The sequence below is a fragment of the Bison bison genome, unplaced genomic scaffold (assembly GCF_000754665.1).
Source record: "Bison bison bison isolate TAMUID 2011002044 unplaced genomic scaffold, Bison_UMD1.0 scf7180017864205, whole genome shotgun sequence".
Taxonomy (NCBI): Eukaryota; Metazoa; Chordata; class Mammalia; order Artiodactyla; family Bovidae; genus Bison; species Bison bison.
Window position 1 is genome coordinate 1,843,642 of NW_011494777.1, and position 22,937 is coordinate 1,866,578.

At 37.5% G+C, this 22,937-nt stretch overlaps 1 protein-coding gene across 3 annotated transcripts in view; it reads right to left on the reverse strand.

Annotated features, from left to right (window-relative positions):
- The window catches only part of ARHGAP32 (Rho GTPase activating protein 32), a 132,354-nt gene that overhangs the window by 60,956 nt on the left and 48,461 nt on the right, over positions 1-22,937 (reverse strand). For 2 of the 3 annotated variants that reach the window (XM_010844690.1, XM_010844685.1), the window contains exons 6-9: positions 14,428-14,565; positions 12,203-12,295; positions 11,213-11,335; positions 9,556-9,633 (exon numbers count right to left, since the gene is read on the reverse strand). In XM_010844690.1, coding sequence (XP_010842992.1) covers positions 9,556-9,633; positions 11,213-11,335; positions 12,203-12,295; positions 14,428-14,565 — 432 coding nt within the window. Of the gene's footprint in view, positions 1-9,555; positions 9,634-11,212; positions 11,336-12,202; positions 12,296-14,427; positions 14,566-22,937 lie in introns of those variants that run through there. The other variant, XM_010844686.1, reaches the window with a different exon arrangement.

A 22,937-nucleotide genomic window follows, 5' to 3' on the forward strand; every position in this document is an offset into this window, starting at 1 on the left:
CTGTGGTGTTGGAGAAGACTCTTGAGAGTCTCTTGGACTGCAAGGAGATCCAACCAGTCCATTCTGAAGGATATCAGCCCTGGGATTTCTTTGGAAGGAATGATGCTAAAGCTGAAACTCCAGTACTTTGGCCACCTCATGCGAAGAGTTGACTCATTGGAAAAAACTCTGGTGTTGGGAGGGATTGGGGGCAAGAGGAGAAGGGGACGACAGAGGATGAGATGGTTGGATGGCATCACCGACTCGATGGGCATGAGTCTGAGTGAACTCTGGGAGTTGGTGATGGACAGGGAGGCCTGGCATGCTGCGATTCATGGGGTCGCAAAGAATCGGACACGACTGAGCGACTGAACCGACTGACTGACTGACCGACCTTTTGCCTGTATGTACCTAAGTTTCCTCACTATCAAATAGCATTCTTTCCATAAAATTCTAATTCATTTCCATTTATAAATATTTTCTGTAATTCGCTATAGAGAAAAGATCACTTATTTCTAGGCTCTGTGATCTACAGCAAATTGCTTAACATCTGTTTCTTAATTCATAAAAATGGGACATCATTAGCTACCTGAATAATCTGTGTAAAAGCACCTAGCCTAGTTTCTAAACTCAAATATCTGTCAGCAAATAAAAATAGCTTGCCATTATTTGTTCATAAGACTCAACAAAGCTTAATGACCTTCTTAAAGGAACTATATGAAATTGGTACATACTAGTTACACTTTCCAGAGAAGGCAATGGCACCCCATTCCAGTACTCTTGCCTGGAAAATCCCATGGACGGAGGAACCTGGGAGGCTGCAGTCCATGGGGTCGCTAGGAGTCGGACACGACTGAGCGACTTCACTTTATTTTTTCACTTTCATGCATTGGAGAAGGAAATGGCAACCCACTCCAATGTTCTTGCCTGGAGAATCCCAGGGATGGGGTAACCTGCTGCGCTGCCGTCTCTGGGGTCGCACAGAGTCGGACAAACTGAAGCGACTTAGCAGCAGCAGCGGCTGAACTAAACACTCAGTTTTCCAGATTCCTTGCATTCAGGGTGTAGCCATGGCACAAGGGAAAATGTGTCACATGAAAACGTGTCACTATGCTGTTCTCTTCCTTCTGCTGTATACCCAGGTGTTGGGAATGGATCAGCAGTAGCAATCATCTGACCCCTAAAAAAAGGCCAAGAGAAGCTTAGATAATTCTGCCTAGCTTCATTAAGCTGCTGACTCAACTGCAGCAATGATACTTTTTCTGTTTGCTTTTGTTTCTTGAAGCCAAAAGCACTTCTACCTGTAGCTCTTTTAAGTAAGACAGTTATCTTAACTGCCTAATTCTGTGTACTTGTGAAAAGCAATAGATTCTATTTTCTTATAAAATTTCAACCATAAAAAAATGAAACTGTGTTCCATTGAAAATATACACATAACTAACCCTAAAATTACAGCTAATGAACATTTTAAATTTTCTGCCACTTCATGGCTCACAGTCTTGTTATGGCAAAGGGGCTTGTGTAAGTCAATGAAGCTATTAACCATGCCATGCAGGACCATCCAAGAAGGATGGGTCACAGTGAGGAGGCCTGACAAAGTGTAGTGCATACTTAAGCCGATATTTTACCAAATATAAATTAATTCTAATAAACTCAAAATGCTCAATGTTAAAAATGACTGGAATTACAACAATATGATCTATGAATTATATTGTTCTGTTTCCTGTACTATTCTTTCTGTAAAAGTAGCATTTTCTAAGGCTCTAATTTAAATGGCTGAGAAAGGTGAGAGGAATTCAGTAGACTTGGCAGGAGTCAAGATGAATTTCCACTCTAGGAAGAAGAGGGAAGGAAAAGAAAAGATGAGCATCCAGCATCCATAAGGGTAGAGGAGTAGCTAATAAAAATATACTAACAGAAAAAAAAAAAAGAAAAAGACAAGGCTGAGGGATGGGCTTAAAGGAGGGAAAGAGAACCTTCAGTCTGGTAGTTTTCCCCTGAGCCAGTCTGGCATGAAGAAGAAAGAAGAGTATATGGATGTAAGAGGCACAGAGGCAGAAGAGATGGAAACTGTCAGAGGATTAGACACAAGAAAAGTTAAGACAGATGCTTCTGCAGTTCTTTCCCACTTTTACTGAGGTATAACTGACAAACAAGCTGTGCACATTTAAAATGTACATTTTGATGAGTTGACACCCATAAAACTGTATCCACGCTCAAAATTATGAATATATTTATCAACCTCCAGAGTTTTCTTGTAACTCTCTGTAATTTCTCCCTCTCTTTAGCAGCCCTTACCCCTGCTCAACAGGCAACAAAGTTTCTAACACTACACATCACTTTGCAGTTCCTACACTTTTATACGAATAGAGTCATGCAGAATGTACTCTTTGTTGCTGGTTTTCTTTCATTCAGCGTTAATTATTTTGAGGATTGTCATGTTGTCGTATTTATCACTAATTCTTCCTTTCTATTGCTTAGTAATATTCTATTGTGTAAACGCCACGTGTGTTTATTCATTGATCTCTTGCTGATGAGATAACTGGGTTGCTTCCAACTTGGGGCCATTACGTATATAGTTGTTATGAACTGTCATGTGAGTTTCTATATGAAGGCAGACCTTCTGTTCTCTTGGATAAACACCTAGGAGTGGAATGGCTGGATCTTGCCATCGGTCTATGTTTAAAACACTGACAAACTGTTTTCCAATTGGTTGGAGCATCTTACATTGCCTCCAACTGTCTCAGTGTTCCAATTCCTCCACATCCTTGCCGCTCTAATAAGTATATAGCAAGGCCTCATTGTTATTTTAATTGCATTTCTCTAATGATAACTGCGGTTAAACATCTCTTGACAGGTTTATTTGTCATGTATCTTTGTTAATTGTTCCCATATTTGCTATTTTTTAAAAATTGAGTTCTGTTTTCATGTTGAATTTTGAGAGTTCTTTATATGTTGTGGATACAAGTACTTGATCAGATATAATCACTGCAAATATTTTTTCCCAGTTTGTAATGTGTCTTTTTATCGTCTTAAAAATAAAGCCTTTCAAAGAGCAGCAGTGTTAAATTTTGATGAAATTTATTATTTTATGAATTGTTCTGATAATACATCTAAGAAATCTTTGCCAAATCCAAAGTCACAAAAGTTTCTCCTATGTTTTCTTTTAGAAGGTTTTTAGTTTAAGATTTACATTTTGGGTACATGACCTATTTTGTGTTAATATGTGCAGATGGCACAAGAAATAAATAAAAGGATTTATGAAGGTATATGGATAAAGCTGAGTGCCGAAGAATTGATGCTTTTGAATTGTGGTGTTGGAGAAGACTCTTGAGAGTCCCTTGGACTACAAGGAGATCCAACCAGTCCATCCTAAAGGAGATCAGTCCTGGGTGTTCATTGGAAGGACTGATGCTGAAGCTGAAACTCCAATACTTTGGCCACCTCATGTGAAGAGTTGACTCAAAAAGACCCTGAGGCTGGGAGGGATTGGGGGCAGGAGGAGAAGGGCACGATGGAGGATGAGATGGCTGGATGGCATCACCGACTCGATGGACATGAGTTTGAGTGAACTCTGGGAGTTGGTGATAGACAGGGAGCCCTGGTGTCGCCAAGAGTCAGACATGACTGAGCGACTGAACTGAACTGATGGATACCCAACTGTTCCAACATCATTTGTAAAACAGATCATGTTTTCTTCACTGAACGGACATTGAACCTCTGTTGAAAACAAGCATCCATGAATGTGTAGGTCTACTTCTGACTCTGTCTGTCCTGTTGATTGACTTGTCCATCTCTCCCCAAATGCCATACTCTCTTGTTACTGCAGTTTTACAGTTAAGTCTTCAAATCAATTAGTGTTAGTTCTCCAACTTTGCTCTTCTTTTTCAAATTTGTTTTGGCTGTTCTTTTTTAGGTCCTTTGTATTTCCATATGAATTGTTAAATCTGTGTATTGATTTCTACAAAAAATCTGCTGGGATTTTGACTGGGATCAATTTGAGATGACATTTTAACAATATAAAGCCTTCCAACATATATACAGGGTGTATATCTCTCGTTTTTAAAATATTCTTTATCTCAGAAATGCCTTGTAGTTTTCAGTACACAGATCGTTTGTATCTTTCTTCTGATACATCCTGAAGTAATTCATAGTTTTGATGCTATTACAAGTAAGTTTTATTCTATTTTGTGATTGAGGTTAATGCTACTGGTCTGCACACTACATTTGAAGTAACAAGACTTCCATGAAGTTGTCCCTAGTATACACAACTGTGTATGTCAAGTATGCAACTCACTTTTATTTCTTTTATATATGAAAAATTATATATTTTTTGAAATTGTGTTTATATCTTGTTATGTCACTTGTAAATTTCATTTCTAAATTCTAAGGAAGGATTTTAGAAATTATTTATCATAACAAATGGGTGTAGGGTTTGATGATGCTAAGAACTACTTCTGTAAGCCATTTTTTCAGTAGTTTCCATGAAACTGAATGTTTAAGAATCATTTGGTAGGACATATTCTGATGTTATAAATTAACAAAAGGCTATCTAGAAACTAGTTTCTCTTTAACATTAATGGCAGCTGCTAATGGCACTAGTAAGAAAAATAAAGACAGAAAATTTACATATATTTTGTGATCTAAGGGGGAGAAATACAAAATTGGAACTCACCAAGCTCATGTTCTGGCTATATCACTGACTTACTGTCTTTGTGAATCAAAACCATCTTTCCAAATTCCTTTGATTTAATTACAAGGTGACAGTTTAGGACCAGGTGGTCCTCTGCCGTTTTTTTCTACTTTAGGACTCTATGATTCACACGTGTAGACAAGTAGAAGCCACTACTGGTTCATCGCAACACTACTATGATCTGTTCTTTGCCCAGAATACCTAAGTTTCTACCTAAACTCTGACACTAAACAGCGAAATAGTAACAGAGCAGTGGTTCAGTCCTCTTCCGCTTTAGTTTCTTTGTCAGTAAGAGAGGTAAAAGTACCTTCTTTGCAGTGTGAGAATTAACAGGAAGCACACAGAAGAGGACCAGGAAGTGTGACAAGGCCTTGGATTTGCAGCACCACATTCTGACCCCCCTTCCCTTGACATCCTGTGAACACTACACATGAGAAATTATGTAATTTTCCTATTACTTAACTGGAAAGGAAACATTTTGCTCTACTTAATTTTGAGTAATGAAAAGGGTGTAGCTTTGAATTCTGCACATAAAATGATGGTCTTCATATAAATAAGTGGGAGAACTGTCTTCCTCTATTAAACTACTTACTGCAAGAGCCAAGGTTTCCAAACATCTTCCCTGTGGGATAAAGAAGGTTTTTCTGAAAGTTTCTGGAACCACGTTAAACTCCCGAGGTAAGAGGATGCTTATTGCTGAAGAGCTGCTTGTCTGCCGTTTGGGCATGGAAACCTCACAGGACAGGCTGGGATAACTAGGAAAATAAATCCAGTGACCCTTGACCATCTTGCGGAGAACCGAGAGAAGGTGACTGAATCGGATTCTGTCACCCTAGAAGCGGTATTTTATCCATTAGACTGACTGCATCCCAAATACGTCTTAGGAGGTTTTCTGGGGGAAAGGAGAACACTCACTAAGCAATGTTTTAATTCTTTCTCTATCTGCACAGGATAAACACAGGGAGGCTGAGTCAGTGGTTCTCACATTTTATACTTAATAATCATCTGAGGAACCTGATGAAATTCAGATTTCTGTCCCCCATCTCCAGAGATCAGTTGTATACGGTTTTAACATGTTTCTTGGGTCATTCTGATACTTATGGCTCTCACATAAAATTCTGAGGAACATGGCACTAAACAAATAATCCTCAGACATTAACACTTTACATTTGTAATATGCCTGTTATGTAAGAGAAAAAAGACCTTCCAGACACCTCACCTCACATTTCCAACCATAGTCCACAAACAGACACAAAAAGGCCATGTATTTTTAACAAGAAAGAAAAAGCAAAGAGGTTTTTTTCCCCCCCCTTTCTGAAATACACATTATATGATGACACTCCTCAGAAAACAAAGGTAAAAGGCTCAATATACTCTTTAGAAGACAAGTAAAAGATTTCAGAATTTCAAATTACTATAGTTAATATAATTTCACACTTCCTACTCCTAGAAGTTTAAGAAAAGAAACACAGTCACAGTATAATTTAGAAACATGGATGAACTAATCCTTCTGTTCCCACAGCTAAATTATGGTCTAGGATAAAACAATATAAAGACTAGAACTTGGCAAAATGTTGATCTTTATCAACCACCAGCTGATTGGCAAACTTTACCTACAGCTCAGAGTAAGCACTGCTTCCAGCAGAGTGGTCTAAGGAACACCGGGGCCAGAATCACATGGATAAGACTGTCTCTTAATCCTATTCCACAATCACTGAGACAGAAGCTGGGGGTTTATGTCACAGGATTTTACGTTTTAACACGTTCCCTATGCAACACATCATAAGCTCACCAAGTAAAGTTTGAGAATCAGAGGTGAAGAGAGAGTAGAAGGAGTTATTTAGTAACAGAGAAATGAAGACAGCAGTACAACACCCTTATCTGTATCAGTAAATGCCATTCCTTGGACTGACTTTATTTGCAAATTCAGACAACAATGCAATAAATACCATCACACACCTATTAGAATGATTGAAAAAAAAAACCAGCTGAGAACCATCAAATGTAGATGAGAATGCAGAGCAGCATCACCACTGCAGCTGGTGGGAAGGCAAAACGGCACAACCACTTTAAAAGACAGTTTGGTGGTTTCTTACAAACCTAAGCATGATCTCACCATACAACACAGCAAGTGCACTCCATGGTATTTACCTGAAGGAGCTGGAAACATTTCCACACAAAAATACGCATGTGGATATATACAGCAATATTATTCATAAATGCCCCAAACTAGAAGCAACCAAGATGCATTTTAATAAGTGGATGGAAAAACAAAATTATGGCACATTCATAACAATGAATGATAAATGAATGATAAAAAAGGAACATCAAATCATGGAAAGATCTGGAGGAACCTTAAGTCCAAGTTTGAAAGCCAGTTTGAAAAGGCTCCATATTATACCGTTTGATTCCAATTATATGATGCTTTGGAACAGGCAAAGCTATAGAGATAATAAATAATCAGCGCCTGTCAGAGATCAGGAGGAGAGAAGATGGATGGGTGAGAGCACAGGAAATTTCAAGCACAGGGAAATCACTTTGTATGAACAATCCATGTCATTATGCATTTGTGAAAACCCAAAGAACTACAGACATCACAAAGAGTGAGTCTTAATGAAAATACGGATTATAGTTAATAATCATGTGTAAAAACTGGTTCATTAAATGTAACAAAAAGCAAACCCCAACACTGTTTTCATCACTGTGGCGGAGGATGTGACACTAGCACTTTGTACTCTTATCCATGTGATTCTGGCCCTGATGTTCCTCAGATCACTCTTAGAAACAGTGGTCACGCTGCACTGTAGGTAAGCTCTGCTCATCAGCTTGTGGTTAATACAGATCAGCATTCTGCCAATTTCATTCAGTGAATTATAAAACATAAAGCAACATGTTAATAGGAGAAACTATGTGTGTGGGATAGATGGTATATGAAACTTTGTGTATTATCTGGTCAATTATTCTGTAAGTTTGTACTGAATGATAAGAATCTATTAACTATTTTGAAAATAATAATAAAAAATAAAACAAAGTCACAAGCCAGCAACTGTACAGCATCAGCTCACTAGGACTTAAGGGAAAGGGTTCCGCACGCCACCTGCACCCTGTCATGTCCCGACAGCTGGCCAGAGACAACAATACCTGTGACTAAGGAAAAAACAGGGGAGCCCACATAACACATGAGAAACACATCGAGTAGAGCAGACCTGCAGTGGAGACTCGGGGCCTACATGCTGACAACACATCTCCAGAACACTCTCCTTCAGGGTCAGAGCAGCACACCTCAAGGCTGGCCCACAGCCTGGGAAGCGACAGCCCACATCTCTGCTCCCCTCCACCCTCTCTCCTGAGAGTGGGCAGCTCTCAATGGCCTTGATTCCCAGGAAGACCACTGTCCAAGCTACCCCAGGGCCAAGCCCAGCCCCTCATCTCCTGCTACTGTAGTCCAAAGAAAGCAAGTGACCGGTCTAAGACTGTAAGAGAGGAAGTAACAGCAAGACTGAAACACAACTGTCATTTAAAAGCCAAATTTACTTTTGGATCCTGTTTGGGCCCCTACCGTTTATAGCTCACTTCTATGAACATGAAGAATTGATCCCTTAATAAGATAAGGGATCCCTTATCCCTTAATAAAAAGCTGGTTAAGACCAGCTTTCCATTTAGTTTTATATTTAATCAGAAGCACCAACTGTTAATAGCAATTAAGAAATAAGCACAGCTAAAGTAGGACTGCAATTATTACAGGTGAGAAAATTTGTGGGGTAACAAACATACAAGGTTAATCAATTTGGTGTTAATCAAATTAAATTGTTATGTATGCTTTTATAACAAATTGGGGTATAAATCAAATCAAATTTTATTTGAATTATTTACATTTAAAAATCAACATTTATTGAGTCAGAAATATGCATCAAGTCTGCTCTAGCTACTTTACAAATATCCTCACACATTTAATCTTCTCGAAAATCTTAAGAGATTAACAAGAATCTTATAATCCCCATTTTACAAATGGGGAAACTGAAGTACAGAGAAGTAAAGCAACTTGCTGAAAATAACACAAGATTAAGACCCAAGAGATACAGCACCAGAACCCATGTTCTTAGCCACCATGCTGTCCTGTTTTAAACTGTATGATTTTTTTCATAAAATACGTTTTATAGAAACCTAATAGTTTTTATATGCATATAAAGCTATATTTATATAATAGCCATTAACATTTCCAAATGTACAGCATGAGCATTTAATCTACACAGCATTTTAGGAACATTTTTATAAATAGACAACTAAAACCCACGAGTTATATACTAAGGATACAATTTTAAGGCATTTTTAGATGTTCTTCTAGTCATAGTTTTAAAAGCTAAAAGGAAACTTTTCTACCCTGTGGAAATTAGTGACAGTCAATCTAAGAGATGCTGTTGTCAGGTCTCAAATTACTTAGGCATATAAGGAAAAAGAAAGAGATGGCCTTAGATTCTGCTGTTATTCTGCTATTAACACACTGTTTACATTAACAGTTATAATGCATTAAAAAACACTGATCAAACTGACTTGAGTCTAGAGGGAAAACATATGTGATTCATGATTTTAAACCACTATGAAAAGTGAGCCAGAGTTACAGGCCCGATAATCTAAAAGGGGTCAGCAGGCAGGTGGCTCTGCTCACACTTCAGCTAGTCCACTGTGTGGGACAGAAGAGGAGATCTTCCACAGCAGTAACTAGAAAATGAAACCCAAGTCTAACGTCATCTACATTTTTTTTTATCACTGCAGACAAAATTTCTGATAACGAAGTCCCTTGCCAGCACACCACTGTAAACAGAAACACTATCGAAAGAGAACACATTCTTTGAATTTTCCACACCGAATTCTTTGTTGCGTACCTGAAATCCATGCTTGCCTCTCCACCATGTGCTTAACACTTTTGGGGGCATGTCAATAACAGAAACAATGTCTCCCACCTAGGATAAAACATTTTAAGTGAAATGTTTTTAATCAAATTGTAAAGCAATCATCTGCCTAAAATTTAAATCTAAACTGTAAAACTTTAAATCTGAACTGTATCTTATTCTCTGGATCATTATTTCTGGAAAAACATTAATATTTCTTTCTGTAAAGACTTTAATAATCTTAACCATTTGTAAAGCAGAGGTTTACAAGAAGTTAAGCAGCACAAAGACTGGTCCAAGTAACATGTGTAGTAACTTCAGAAAGCCTGATTGACAGTGTGAGATTTTTTAACACTAGGCATCATCACAGAGTTAAAATACTGTTACTGCTGTTACTAAAGGTGATCAGATCCACTTATAAAAGGAAATTTTAAATTACCATTTTTAGAACAACAACAGTTTCTATTAATACACTCAGTGAGCTGCTTGCCATGTGCCAGGCACTGGGCTGAGCAATTGACGTATCTTATTTCATTATATAGGAATGCTCTAAGATGTCTACAATTACTGAGTTATTCTTAGTACATGGAAAATTGAATGACAGCTACATTTCTTTTGAAAGGCGGTTCAATATATAACATTCCCACTGAGCAGCTGACTTTGTTCACCCTAAAAGACAAACTAATGAGTTTATACAAACTTTTACAACATCCTAAGTATAAAAATAGTAAGAATAATTGCTAATAATATACTTAAAGGAAGTTGTATTCTTCATTCAAAATAAGTGATGATCTCTGTGATAAACCAGTTAGGCACCTTAGAACAATGTTGCTGATGTACACAATATTGCTTCACAAATTTTTGTGTTATATTCATGACTAATTTTTCCAGTCATGAATGTCCTCTTCACAAAACCTATTTGCTAACAGACACGGTATCTTTCAAGATCAAGGATTCTTTGTGTATAGAGCTAAAAATTTAGTTGAGAAGTGTTTGAATTCTGTACAATAAAAATGTACACTTTTTTCCTCTTAAATTGAATAACTTGCCAGCATTTTCTTTTGATCTCTCATCAGTCAGTATTAACAGAAGAAACTTAAATCCCCTCTTTTTTGCATCTGATAGCAAGAAATGTTCATTTCACTTTTCATCTGATCTTTACCTCAGTCTATGAACAATGAAAAAAAAGTATCACTGGGTATTGTTTTTAGGTGCAAAAAAAAAGGACAAAAGACAAGAGGATCTGGCTTTCAAGAAGCTCACAGACACAAACACAGGAGAACAACTTCGATTGAATGAAATAAGTGACCTCTCAGAGATAAGCCTTGAGAATAGCTCAGAATGACATTCAGTGCAGGCTCTGGGCAGGGGTTAGGGGGGCAGAGCGAGGGGTAGGGAAGAAGTGGGGTATGTATTTCTTGGAGTAGAAGGAAGAAAATCAAGGAGACTTCCTAGAAAAAATGGGGGACATTTAAGCTGAATTTTTAAGAATGAGTATAGTCCTTAAAATAAAAATAGGTGGCATACCAGGCTGAAAGACAATAATGGGCAGAAACACCTGGTGCTTTTTGTTAAGTAAATGATTGACACAAAGATGAGGCTAGAAAGGCAGCACAGACTGAGCTAACACAGAGCATCTTTGGTCACTTACCTCTAAGGTCAATTCATCTGGGGCCCGAGCAGTGTACCTCTTGATAACATGGGCAGCACCAACAGCAGGAGTGTTAATCGAGGATTCTTCATGAACTAGAAGGTGATTTCCCTTGTTATCAATCTAGAACAAAGAAAATGTACTATGAGATGGTTAAAGACACGGGACTTGCAAGTTTCTGGGTATATCTATATAACTCAACTCGATTTAGCAAAACTATAACCCAAAGAATCTTAAAAAAAAAAACACTACTTACTATATACCATTGTACATATTATTGTACATGTATTGTACGTATCATATCATTGTATTGTACATATATTATATATATAATTGAATCTTCACAACTTTAAAAGATACTTATCATCATTATCAATACCTAACAATGAAGATGCTAAAGCTAAAAGAGGTTATGTAAATTACAGAAGATTAAATAATTTGTCCCCGATTACACGGCCAATAATGAAAAAACAAGATCTCAATGCAAGTTGTACTGGCTCTAAGTTCTATTCTTTCTACTTTTCATCATCTTCCCAATTCTCACTTAGAGAATAAAGTAACTCTACCTATGCAAATTAAAGAAAAAAATCTAACATACTAACTGGATACTCTATCACTCAAGACATTCTTAAATCAGATCCTTTAAAAGGGTTTAATTGTCTCTTGTTTCTAAATGACTAAAAACTATTTTCATTACTAAGTCAATTAAATATATATATATATACACACACCTTGCTAAATGTATAAACATGAATATATTGAACACCAAAACAACAGGTGTCATTCTGATTCATAAAATAATATTAAAACTAGCTTCCTGGATTATCAAAAAAGGTTTGAGATAAAAATATTTAATGTACCATATCTATCTTCCAGAAGACATGAATAAGCCCCACTTATTCAGTTCCTGAGACTCAGTAGCTACGAAAATTCACATGGCATTTCTTTCGTAGGTAATTAACTCTAATAAAGAGTGAACTAGATTAATACCTCCATCCAAGTAAGGGCAGGTCCACAGTTGATCTTGTTCCCAGCAATAGCTGAAAGGCGGGACAGGTAAGCCATAAGCATCTGAGTGACCGACTAAAGAAAAAGAGAAGATTCAGTGGTAACAGTTTCTCACTGTTAAAGAAACTGGTGTAAACTGGTTGTTTCTGGGAGAAAAAAATCTGCAGATTTTCAGGCATTTTCATAGTCACAGAGGTTCTTCACAGAAGCTTCACAGCTCCAGGAACTGACACGAAGGGCACTTACATAATTCCCTATCTGTTGCAGGACTTTCACTTCGGCCCCTCATCATCAGGGGTCATACAGCTTCTAATTTGGTTGCCTTTTTTTTCTATTTGTGTACTGAAAATGTAAAATGATAGCACAGACATAATTACTTTCCTTGCCAGCTTCTCCCCACTACTCTGAAACTTTCTCCAAGGCCTGCTGCAGTCTTCGCCACCCAGCCATGGCAGGACTGCTCATGCGTGATCCTTCACCTCAAGTCAGCTGATGGTCCAGGCATGGGACCCAACAGTAGCCTAACAGGAGTTGCTGCAGGAATCAGGAACTCCTAATTTCAGCTCCGTTTGGCTGCTATTTTACAAAGAGACAAGAACCCGGTACCTGTTGGGAGCGGTCATGTTCTGAGACAGTCTGAGAAAGAAAAACCAACAGACAGACAGAGAAGGGAAATGGAGGCAGAGAAACATCCAGATTTTCTATCATACGACAGAATCTGTGGTTTCAGGACATTCCTGAGGCTTTGCCACAGTGGCAGTTCTTGCATGACTGGAGCCTCTACTTTGCCTCTACTATGTAATTGCCCAGGAATTAATTACAGATTTGGAAGGGTTTTCCCCTCCGGACTTGTACTGTTCTCAAGCATCCACTGTGGCTGCTAAGCAGTCTAATGCCAGTACATTCTGTGTTCCTTTGAGAAAAATCTCCTTTTTGCTCTCTGGAGGCTTTTTGGGTTTCCTCTCTGCTTTTGGCATTTTGAAATTTTACAGTGTTTCTAGATGTTATTATATTTAACACTTAATGGACTGATTTAATCTGAAAATAGGCTCTTTTTTAATTTAGGGAAACATGTTTTTGGAGAAGGAAATGGCAACCCACTCCACTATTATTGCCTGGAGAATCCCAGGCACAGAGGAGCCTGGCAGGCTACAGTCCACGAGGTGGCAAGAGTCGAACACGACTTAGTGACTAAACCAGCTACTTCCATCCACTCTCTCTTCCTATAATAACTCCTATAAAGCAGCAGGAACTTGTGGGAACTTCTGGATCTATTCTCTGGGACTCTTGACTATTCTCTCGCAACTTTTTATCCCCTTGGGGCTGTGTTCTTACAGAGTTTGCCCTTCCTGCTCACTAATTCTCTCTTCATCTAAGTCCATTTTGCATGTCGTCTGGCTATTAATGTTTGTTATTATTAAAATTAACTTAAATGACCATATGTTCATTTCTAAGATCTCTGATTATTTTATTTTTATAAACTCTATTCTTATTCCATGAGTGTGACTGCCTTGCTTTCTCTAAGGATGGTAATCACGCTTCTGAAAGCCCTCTGTTTGCTCTTCTGTTACTTCATTTATTTAGTTTTTACTGAATAAAAACTGAAGATTTCTAGTTTACCTGTCCCTCTGCATCTTCCTGTAGAAGTTGCTCAAACTGTATTTTCTTACCCCCATAAATCTTATCCCATCCACTCTTCAAGATTCCTCACAATTTTGGACTCCCTGATGGTTATTTTCATTTTCTAATGTTATAAAAGAATCTCCTTCCTCTTAAATTAAAAAAAAAAAAACCCGCTCTATACTTTTACTAGAAAATTTTGACAGGCATGGAAATAAGTGCATGGACACAGCCTGCCATCATCAACTGAATAAACAGCATCGTTTGAATATGCACGTCTTTGATTACTAGTGAGGTCAACATTTTTCCATATTTTTGCTTCTATAGTTTATATTCTCTTTGAAAAATGATCTCCTCATATATATCACCTACTTGTATATTAAGATATGAGTTTCTTTTTATAAAATTATACAACAAACCTATTTTAAATATCCTAAAATATCACTAATTTTTCTACTATTTTAAGAAATAAATAATTCCATGAATCTTCCTGAGTGCTCAAAATAAGCTTTTACTTAGTATACCAGCAAAAATTTTCTGCTGATTTACATAATAGTGGCTACTTCTGCAAAGTACTGAATGCTTACCTCTGGACTGTCCTTAAGAGCATCAGAACGGGGAAGCTCTGAGAGCTGGGAGAATCGTCGGTCATAAATACACAGATGAAGATGTTTATCAAGTACCCGAAAATCTTCATAACTTCTTTTAACAATCCAACTTTTGCCCTACGAATAAGAAAAAAAAGACTACTCTAATTTGTCTCTATTGGGAGTGGTCATGTATCAGGCTTTATTCCATAATGACAGGCTATTCATGAGATTTTATATTTACTAATTAATTTGACAGTAAACAGTTAAACTCCAAAACCCTCTAGCGAGTTATACATTAAAGCATTAATAATGGAAAATGAGCTAGAACTGTCCACTAAACCTCTTCTTATGACTGGTCAAGCCCACTGGTTCTCCATGGGAATAATAATTGGCAGAAGGAAGATAGCATGTAATCTTAAACCCACAGAAAGAACCATTAAATGATTCTGTGTGGAAGAATACTACCAAAAATTACAGAAAAATAAAATTGGGTTACTGATCAGTTACCATGAACATTTTCTGTGACTGACACTAGAAAAGCACTGACAATCAACACTATTAAAATCTCATCTAGAGGCATTCGGTGTGCTTATCGTATCTAGAACCCCCTGTAACTCCCCACTTTTCGGTCTTTCTTCCTTTCCTTGCCTAAGCTCTGAAGCTCATTAGATATGAAAATTTAGTCACAGAACATATTTATCACATATTGTCTTCTAATTTTCTCTCGAATCCATCACTTCATAGCCTGAGCTATGTGAGGACCCACATCACTTCTGACCTCCCTGCCTCTGATCCTCCTCCACCCCCCTCCCCTAATATGAACTACAGAGCTTGTCAGGTCACACTGACAGAAGGCCTTCAAAAGCTCCCGTGGGCAGTAGTGATGAACTGGTCTCCACTACACACCATTTGGTTTGACAGTTTAATTTTTATGTGGAGGCTTTAGTCTCATAAGAATTTGGAGAAACTGGGAGAGAAAGCAACAGTCTCAGAAATGAAGAAAAATCTCTAATGTAGCTCCTTTCCATTTGCCTCCACCAGATAGGGCAGAAGCAGAAGGTACCACTTCACGGGAGAGAGGCTGAATTCTAAACACAGGTACTGCCCATAACCAACAGGATAAATATGCCTAATCCTACTTTGGACTGCAATTCTCCATTACACAGAGAGCAATACCATCTCCGTCTTTCAGAGGGGTTGTTAGAATGAAATAAGAGAACAGATGTGGCAGAAAATTTGAAGAACAGTCCCTGGGTCCCAATTTTAAGAAATGCTAGTTCAGTAACTCTGGAATGGGATCCAGTTAATCTGATGATCAGCCTGATTTGGGAACCACTGATCAATCAAATCCAAACATAATTGCACATGTGAGGACTTGCATCATCTGGACTTGTCTAAATCTGCAGTGTGATCCCACTCACTACTCCTTAATGCTCTTTCTTTGCTTCCAGTTATGCTCAATTACTTGCATTTCTTCCATTTGTAAAATGCTCCTTTTCTTGCCTACATGATTTTTAAGTGCTGTTCTTCTACTATGCAAAGTTTTTCTTTTACTCTTTGCTCAAGTAAACTCCTTTGTTTTCTCACTTCTACAGCTGCCATCTACCCAAAGCATTTCTGAGTCACAACAGTGGGTTAAATACTTGTTCCTTCGGGAAGGCAAAAATAAAAATAAATAAAAATGAACAATACGGCAGAGAAAAAGAAAAACAACCTACTGCATAGTTACAAATATTTTTTCTTTCACACATGTATTTCAAAAATTATGCAACCCTTCAAATATCAGAAAATTATCAAAATTATTTTAACATATGTATATTTCTATCAAAGAGATTAAACAGATGGTGACTTTTTATTTCAAAGCTCTGGATTTTTAAAAATTGAAATATAGTTGGATTTATAGTATTGTGTTAGTTTCAGTTGTACAGCAAAGTGATTCAGTTATACTATATGTATTATTTTTTCAGACTATTTTCCATTATAGGTTATTACAAAATAATAGATCTTTTACCTCCTAGGTTAAATTTATTCCTAGGTATTTTATTATTTTTGATGCAATTGTGGAATTGCTTTCTTAATTTCTCTTTCTAGTAGTCTGTTATTATAGTTCATAGAAACGGAACTGATTTTTGGTGAGAAGTTTGAAGCTTTCCAACTAAGATTAGGAACAAGGCAAGGATATCCTCTCTCATCACTGCTTTTAAAAACTGTATGAAATTCCTAGCTAATGCAATAAGACAAGGAAAGGAAGTAAAAGATACACAGATTGGGAAGGAAGAAATAAAACTGCCTTTATAGACACATGACATGATCGTCTAGGTAGAAAACACAAAGCAACAACAAAAAACTTCTAGAACTAGTAACTGATTATAGCAAAATAGCACGATACAAGGCTAATAAACAAAAACCAACTGCTTTCCTATATACCAGGCAATAAACAGGTGGGGTCTGAAACTAAAAACACAGTACCATTTATATAACCACCCCCAAAATGAAATACTTAGGTATAAATCTAACAAAATATATAGAAGATCTACATGAGGTAAACTACAAAACTCTGGTGAAAGAAGTCAAAGGACTAAATGTGGAGAGATGTACCATCTTCGTGAACAGGAAGACTCAGTATTGCCAAATGTTAATTCTTCCCAACTTGATCTATAGATTCATAATGCTTCCCCAGACAAAATCCCCACAAGTTATTTTTCCGTATATTGACCAACTGATTCTAAAGTGTATGTAGAGTGGCAAAAGACTCAAAATAGCTAACACAATATTGAAGAAGAATAAAGTTGGAGGACTAATGTATGGAGGACTTCAAGACTTACCATAAAGTTACAATAATCAAAACAATATGGTACTGGCAAAGGAAGAGACATACACATAAATGAAACAGAACAGAAAGCCCAGACACGGACTCACTTAAATACAGTCAACTGATGTTTATAAAAAAGCAAAGGCAATACAATGGAGAAACGACAATTTTGTTTTGTTTTAAATTTTCAACAAATGATGCTGGAACAACTGAACATCCACACACACAAAAATAAATCTAGACATGGACAAAAACTAATTCAAAAAGACCTTAATAAGATACAATACCATGAAACTCTTAGAATAGAGCATAGGAGCAAATATAGACAACCTTGGGTTTGGTGATGCCTTTCTTTAGAAATAAGAGCAAATGTAAAATCCATGAAAAAAAAAAGAACTGATAAGCTTGACTTCACTGAAATTAAAATTTTCTGCCCTGTCAAAAGAATGAAAAGAAAAGCCACAGACGTGGGAGAATTACTGGCAAAAAACATACTATTGATAAGGGATTATTAAGCAAAATATGCAAAGAACTCTTAAAAATCAACAATAAGAAAACAAAAAACTGATTTAAAAATGGACACCTTACCAGAAAGATATATAGATGGCAAATAAGCATATGAAAAGACACTCCACATCATATGTCATCAGGGCAAGGCAAATATAAACAAGAAGATATCAGTACATAACTAATACAGTAGCAAAAATCCAGAATACTGGTAACACCAAACGATGTTATATAAATTCCTATTACATAACAGGAATTTCCTTTCTTGCTGGTAGGAATTCAAAATGGTACGGCTTCTTTCATAGACTTATCACTTTCTTACAAAATTACTCATACTCTGTTTTACCAAAGGATCCAGCAATTGCACTCTGTGGTGTTTACCCAAATGAGTTGAAAAGTTATGTCCACACACAAACCTACACACAAAGGTTTACAGCAGCTTTATTAAAAATTGCCAAAGCCTGGATGCAACCGACACGTCCATTAGCTGGTGAACTGATAAACAAATTTTGGTACATCCAGACAATGGACTATGACTCAGCACTAAAACGAGGTAAGACATGGAACTCTGTCAAAGTCTCCTGCATGGCAGACAGACTGTTTACCATTGAGCCACCTGGGAAGCCCCAAAAAAGTTGCAAAATTAAGCTCTTAAATACAAAAATAAAATAATGATAATTCTGTGCTATGAAGAAATAAGCAAGAATCTACCATCCTGAAAAGGCAATATATTATATGATTCCAACCATAGGACACCATAAAAAATACAAAACTATGGAGACAATTAAAAAAAAAAAATTGGTGGTTGCCAGGGGCTAGGGAGCAGTGAGAGATGAATAGGTAGAGCACAGAGAATTCAAAGGCTAGTGAAACTATTCTGCACACTATAATGGTGGATACATGTTTTAAATTTATCCAAACCCAGAGAATGAACAACACCATGAGTGAACCCCTATGACAATGGTGTGTCCCTGGAGGCTCATCTGTTGAAACAATGTACCACATTAGTGGGAGGATGTCCACAGTGGAGAAGGAGGTGCATGTATGAGGACAAGGGATACGTGGGTACCTTGTATTTTCCGCTCAATTTTGCTATGAACCTAAAATTAGTCCAAAAAAAAATCAAGTTTATTAAATTTATAAAAAGTAATCATGTTCTCTTCTCTCTGGAGAGTCTTGCTCAAAGAAATAAATATCAACAAGCAACCACATAAAGGCAAGAGCCTTCAGAGACTCAAAAGGTAAAGACTGGGGACTGGATTTCAAAATTGCTTTCCTCATATATCAATAAACTGATTTCTTTCAACTTTTAAAAACTGTTCCTGTGCAAGTAAAATGTCTGCTCTTTAATACAGATTTACATGCAGGAAATTAAAAGCTTAAAACATAATTTTCAAATCCTCTCAAGTTGCTTTAAAGTCACTGAGTAAAATTCTAAAATCAGTAAAATACCTATCTTTTTAGTGGATATGGAAGAAGAACTTTAAATTTTATATGTAAAAAAACAATCTTAATCATGCAATTTCCAAATAGGCTGAATAAAGTAAATGATCATAATATTTTAGAAATTCAATTATTTATTATAAAGAACAAAACAAAAAAATTCATTATTCATGTCTAAATTTTAATTTGCAGCTAATTTCTAACCTGAATAATATATCAGTAAGTATTGCTCTCCAAGGATAACAAAAATCAACAATTCTTAACAAAGATGATAAAGAATGAGAAAAAAGAAAAATCCCAGTGTATATAAGATCAAATTCCTAAGACAAAATTTTTCTTTCTCTCATTCATTCACCAGATATTTACTGAACATCTACATAGTACCAAGCCCTGCAGTAAGTATTAAATGCAACAGAGAAAGGACCATCAAACCTCTGACTTCTTAGAATGTATTTCAAATGAGAAGAAAAAAATCCTACTTTTAAGTTAATAAATTGTTATGTCGTTTAGTCGCTACATCATGTCCAACCCTTTGCTATCTCATGAACTATAGCCCTCCAGGCTCCTCTGTCCACAGGATTTTCCAGGCAAGAATACTGGAGCGGGTGGCCACTTCCTTTACCAGGGGATCTTCCCAACCCAGGGATCCAACCTGCATCTCCTGCTTGGCAGACAGATTCCTTACCATTGAGCCACCTGGGAAGCCCTTAAGTAATAAATACAAAAATAAAATAATGATAATTCTGTGCTATGAAGAAATAAGCAAGAACCTGCTCCAGTCAAGGTGGGGAGGGAAAGCCCCTCTGTGGAGCTGGCATCTAAACGGCCTCCTGAGAGCTGCGCGGGCACCAGGCACAGCACGTGCGTTGTGAATGGACTTACGGGCTGACCAAAGGTAATGCCTTGCTGAGGAAAAACTCAGGGTCTTAACTGACTGAAAACTAGTGAGACCAAAGCACAGGAGTGAGAAGACTGTCCCACGATGTAGACAGCAGGCAAGCTCCAGATCCTGCAGGGCCCTCACAGGCCTTGGTGAGTAGTTTGGGTTTAAATTCAGTGGAAATCTATAGCAGAGTTTTAACCAAGAGAGTAACATGCTTAAATTTGCATTTTACCTCGTTCTGGCAGTTGCTATCACAATGGCCCAACAAGGTACAGCAGCTTGACTACAGCTTGGTAATAACAGACGCAATGAGTTGTTGCTGTACAGTCATTAAGTCATGTCTGACCCTTTGTGACCCTGTGAACTGTGGCTCGCCGGGCTTCCCTGTCCTTCATTATCTCCTGGAGTTTGCTAAACTCATGTCCATTGAGTCAGTGATGTCATCCAACCATCTCATCCTCTGTCATCCCCTTCTCTTGCCCTCAGTCTTTCCCAGCATCAGGATTTTTCCCAGAGTTGGCTCTTTGCATCAGGTGGCCAAAGTATTAGAGCTTCAGCTTCAGTATCAGTCCTTCCAGTGAATACTCAGGGTTAATTTCCTTTAGGATTGATTGGTTTGATCTCCTTGCTATCCAAGAGACTCTCAAGAGTCTTCTCCAGCACCACAGTTCAATTCTTCAGGCTCAGCCTTCTTTAAGGTCCAACTCTCACATCCGTATATGACTAATGGAAAAGTCATAGCTTTAACTATACAGACCTTTAAACAAAATCTATAATATATTTTTGCAGTTCTTTCCGAGAAGAACACTCTTCACCCATGTCTTTGAAGACCCTTAATCATGGGAAAGTTTATCATGCAACAGAATTAATACTATGAATTAATTGTATGCATGATGAAGTTCAGTGAAAAGAAAGACCTGATTTAAATCTCAGCTTGACCTTATCCTTAACAGGGGACTTTACACAAGTTCCTTGACACCTACGAGTGACTGTTTATTCTTCTATACAATGGGAATGGGCTTCCCTGGTGGCTCAGATGGTAAGGAATCCACCTGTAATGCGGGAAACCTGGGTTTGATCCCTGAGTTGGGAAGATCCCCTGGAGGAGGACATGACAACCCACTCCAGTATTCCTGCCTAGAGAATCCCTGTGGACAGAAGCCTGGCAGGCTACAGTCCATGGGGTTGCAAAGAGTTGGAAACGACTGAGCGACCAAGCACACAATGGGAACAGTAACACCTAAATTTCATAGAAAAGTTTTCATACTTAAATAAGAAGTTTGCCATCTGCTTATACACTGTGTCCATATACAGGTGCTCTTCAAACATTAATAATCAACTCCATCCCCTTAGTAACAGCATATGCTAAATGGACCAAGTGGAGGAGATACTTAATACTGAGGAATGCATTGCTGATGGTGGAATTTCAAGCATCAGAGTACAGGAGATATTTTGAGGCAGAAAAGCATTCCCCTACAAGCAACTGTTTGTTCCATCAACTGGGACATTAAAAAAGGCTTCATGGTACTGTAAATATTTACAAAACACTTCAGGAAAAATGACTTATTATACATTGATGAATTCTGGTTAAAATACAAAGGTAGTTCATAAAATCCAACTTCAATAAGAACCATTCATTTCAACTACTCTAAAGCTTACTTCGGGACAATAAAATATTAAGAAACATTTTTTCTTAAACTAATAAAACTATACTTAGAGGGGGAAAGATCAGACAAATTTTTACAATCGCTAGGTTTAAATGAGTCATTTCAAAGTTAACACTTAAAAACTGCTATCTGCTTATTTGCTAATGAATAAAATAATAGAATACAGAACACTTTTAAGATTCCCTACCACTGACATTACACTTATAAATGCTTTATTCTATGTAATGGGGCTTAATGTAATTAGTGTCAAGGTTTATCTAATTTTGTTATTTTTCTAATTATTGAAGTTTCAACAGTTGAGACATTAAAGGTTTTTCCATATCTACCTTGACCTGTTCTTGAAAATCTTAGGATTTTTATTAATTTTCATTGATTTCAAACTAAATACATGATATTTCCTGAAAAGCAGGGAATACATAGAGGAAAAATTAGTATGCTTTGCAGAAAAGAAAATGTTCCCACTCAAAACAATATCATGATACAGACTGGGAAGAGTATTTCTTCATCCACACTACCTCATCTGTTTGTTCCATATAACACCTTTCCCCCCGAGTCTGTTTCCTTGGAGAAAAGAATTAAAAGATGAAGGAAGGAACACATAAGGCACACGGCTATTCTGGTCAAGACAACTTACTCTAAATAACCATCAGTAGGAGAGGGAGAGCAATGAGTACTCAGACAGGGCATTATGTAGATCTGTCTCCAAGGCATTTGAGAAAGTCGCTTTGTCCACGTAACCATGTTCTGCTGAGACACATGGATATGGCTGAATGAGATTTGAGTGACACGTATCTGCTCCAACTGCTCTTGGCCCAGTATACCAGCTAGGAAATATTTTTATCAGTTCAGCTCAGTTGCTCAGTTGTGTCTGACTCTTTGCGACCACATGGATTACAGCATGCCAGGCTTCCCCGTCCATCACTAACTCCCGGAGCTTGCTCAAGTTCATGTCCATTGAGTCAGTGATGCCATCCAACCATCTCATCTTCTGTCGTCCCCTTTTTATTGCCCAGATTATACAGTCTATTGGGCTTCCCTGGTGGCTCAGATGGTAAAGAATCTGCCTGTGATGCAGGAGACCAGAGTTCCTGCAGGAACTCCCTAGGTCCCTAGGTTCCTTCCCTAGGTTGGGAAGATCCCTTAGAGGAGGAAATGGCAACCCACTCCAGTATTCTTTCTTGGAGAATCCCCATGG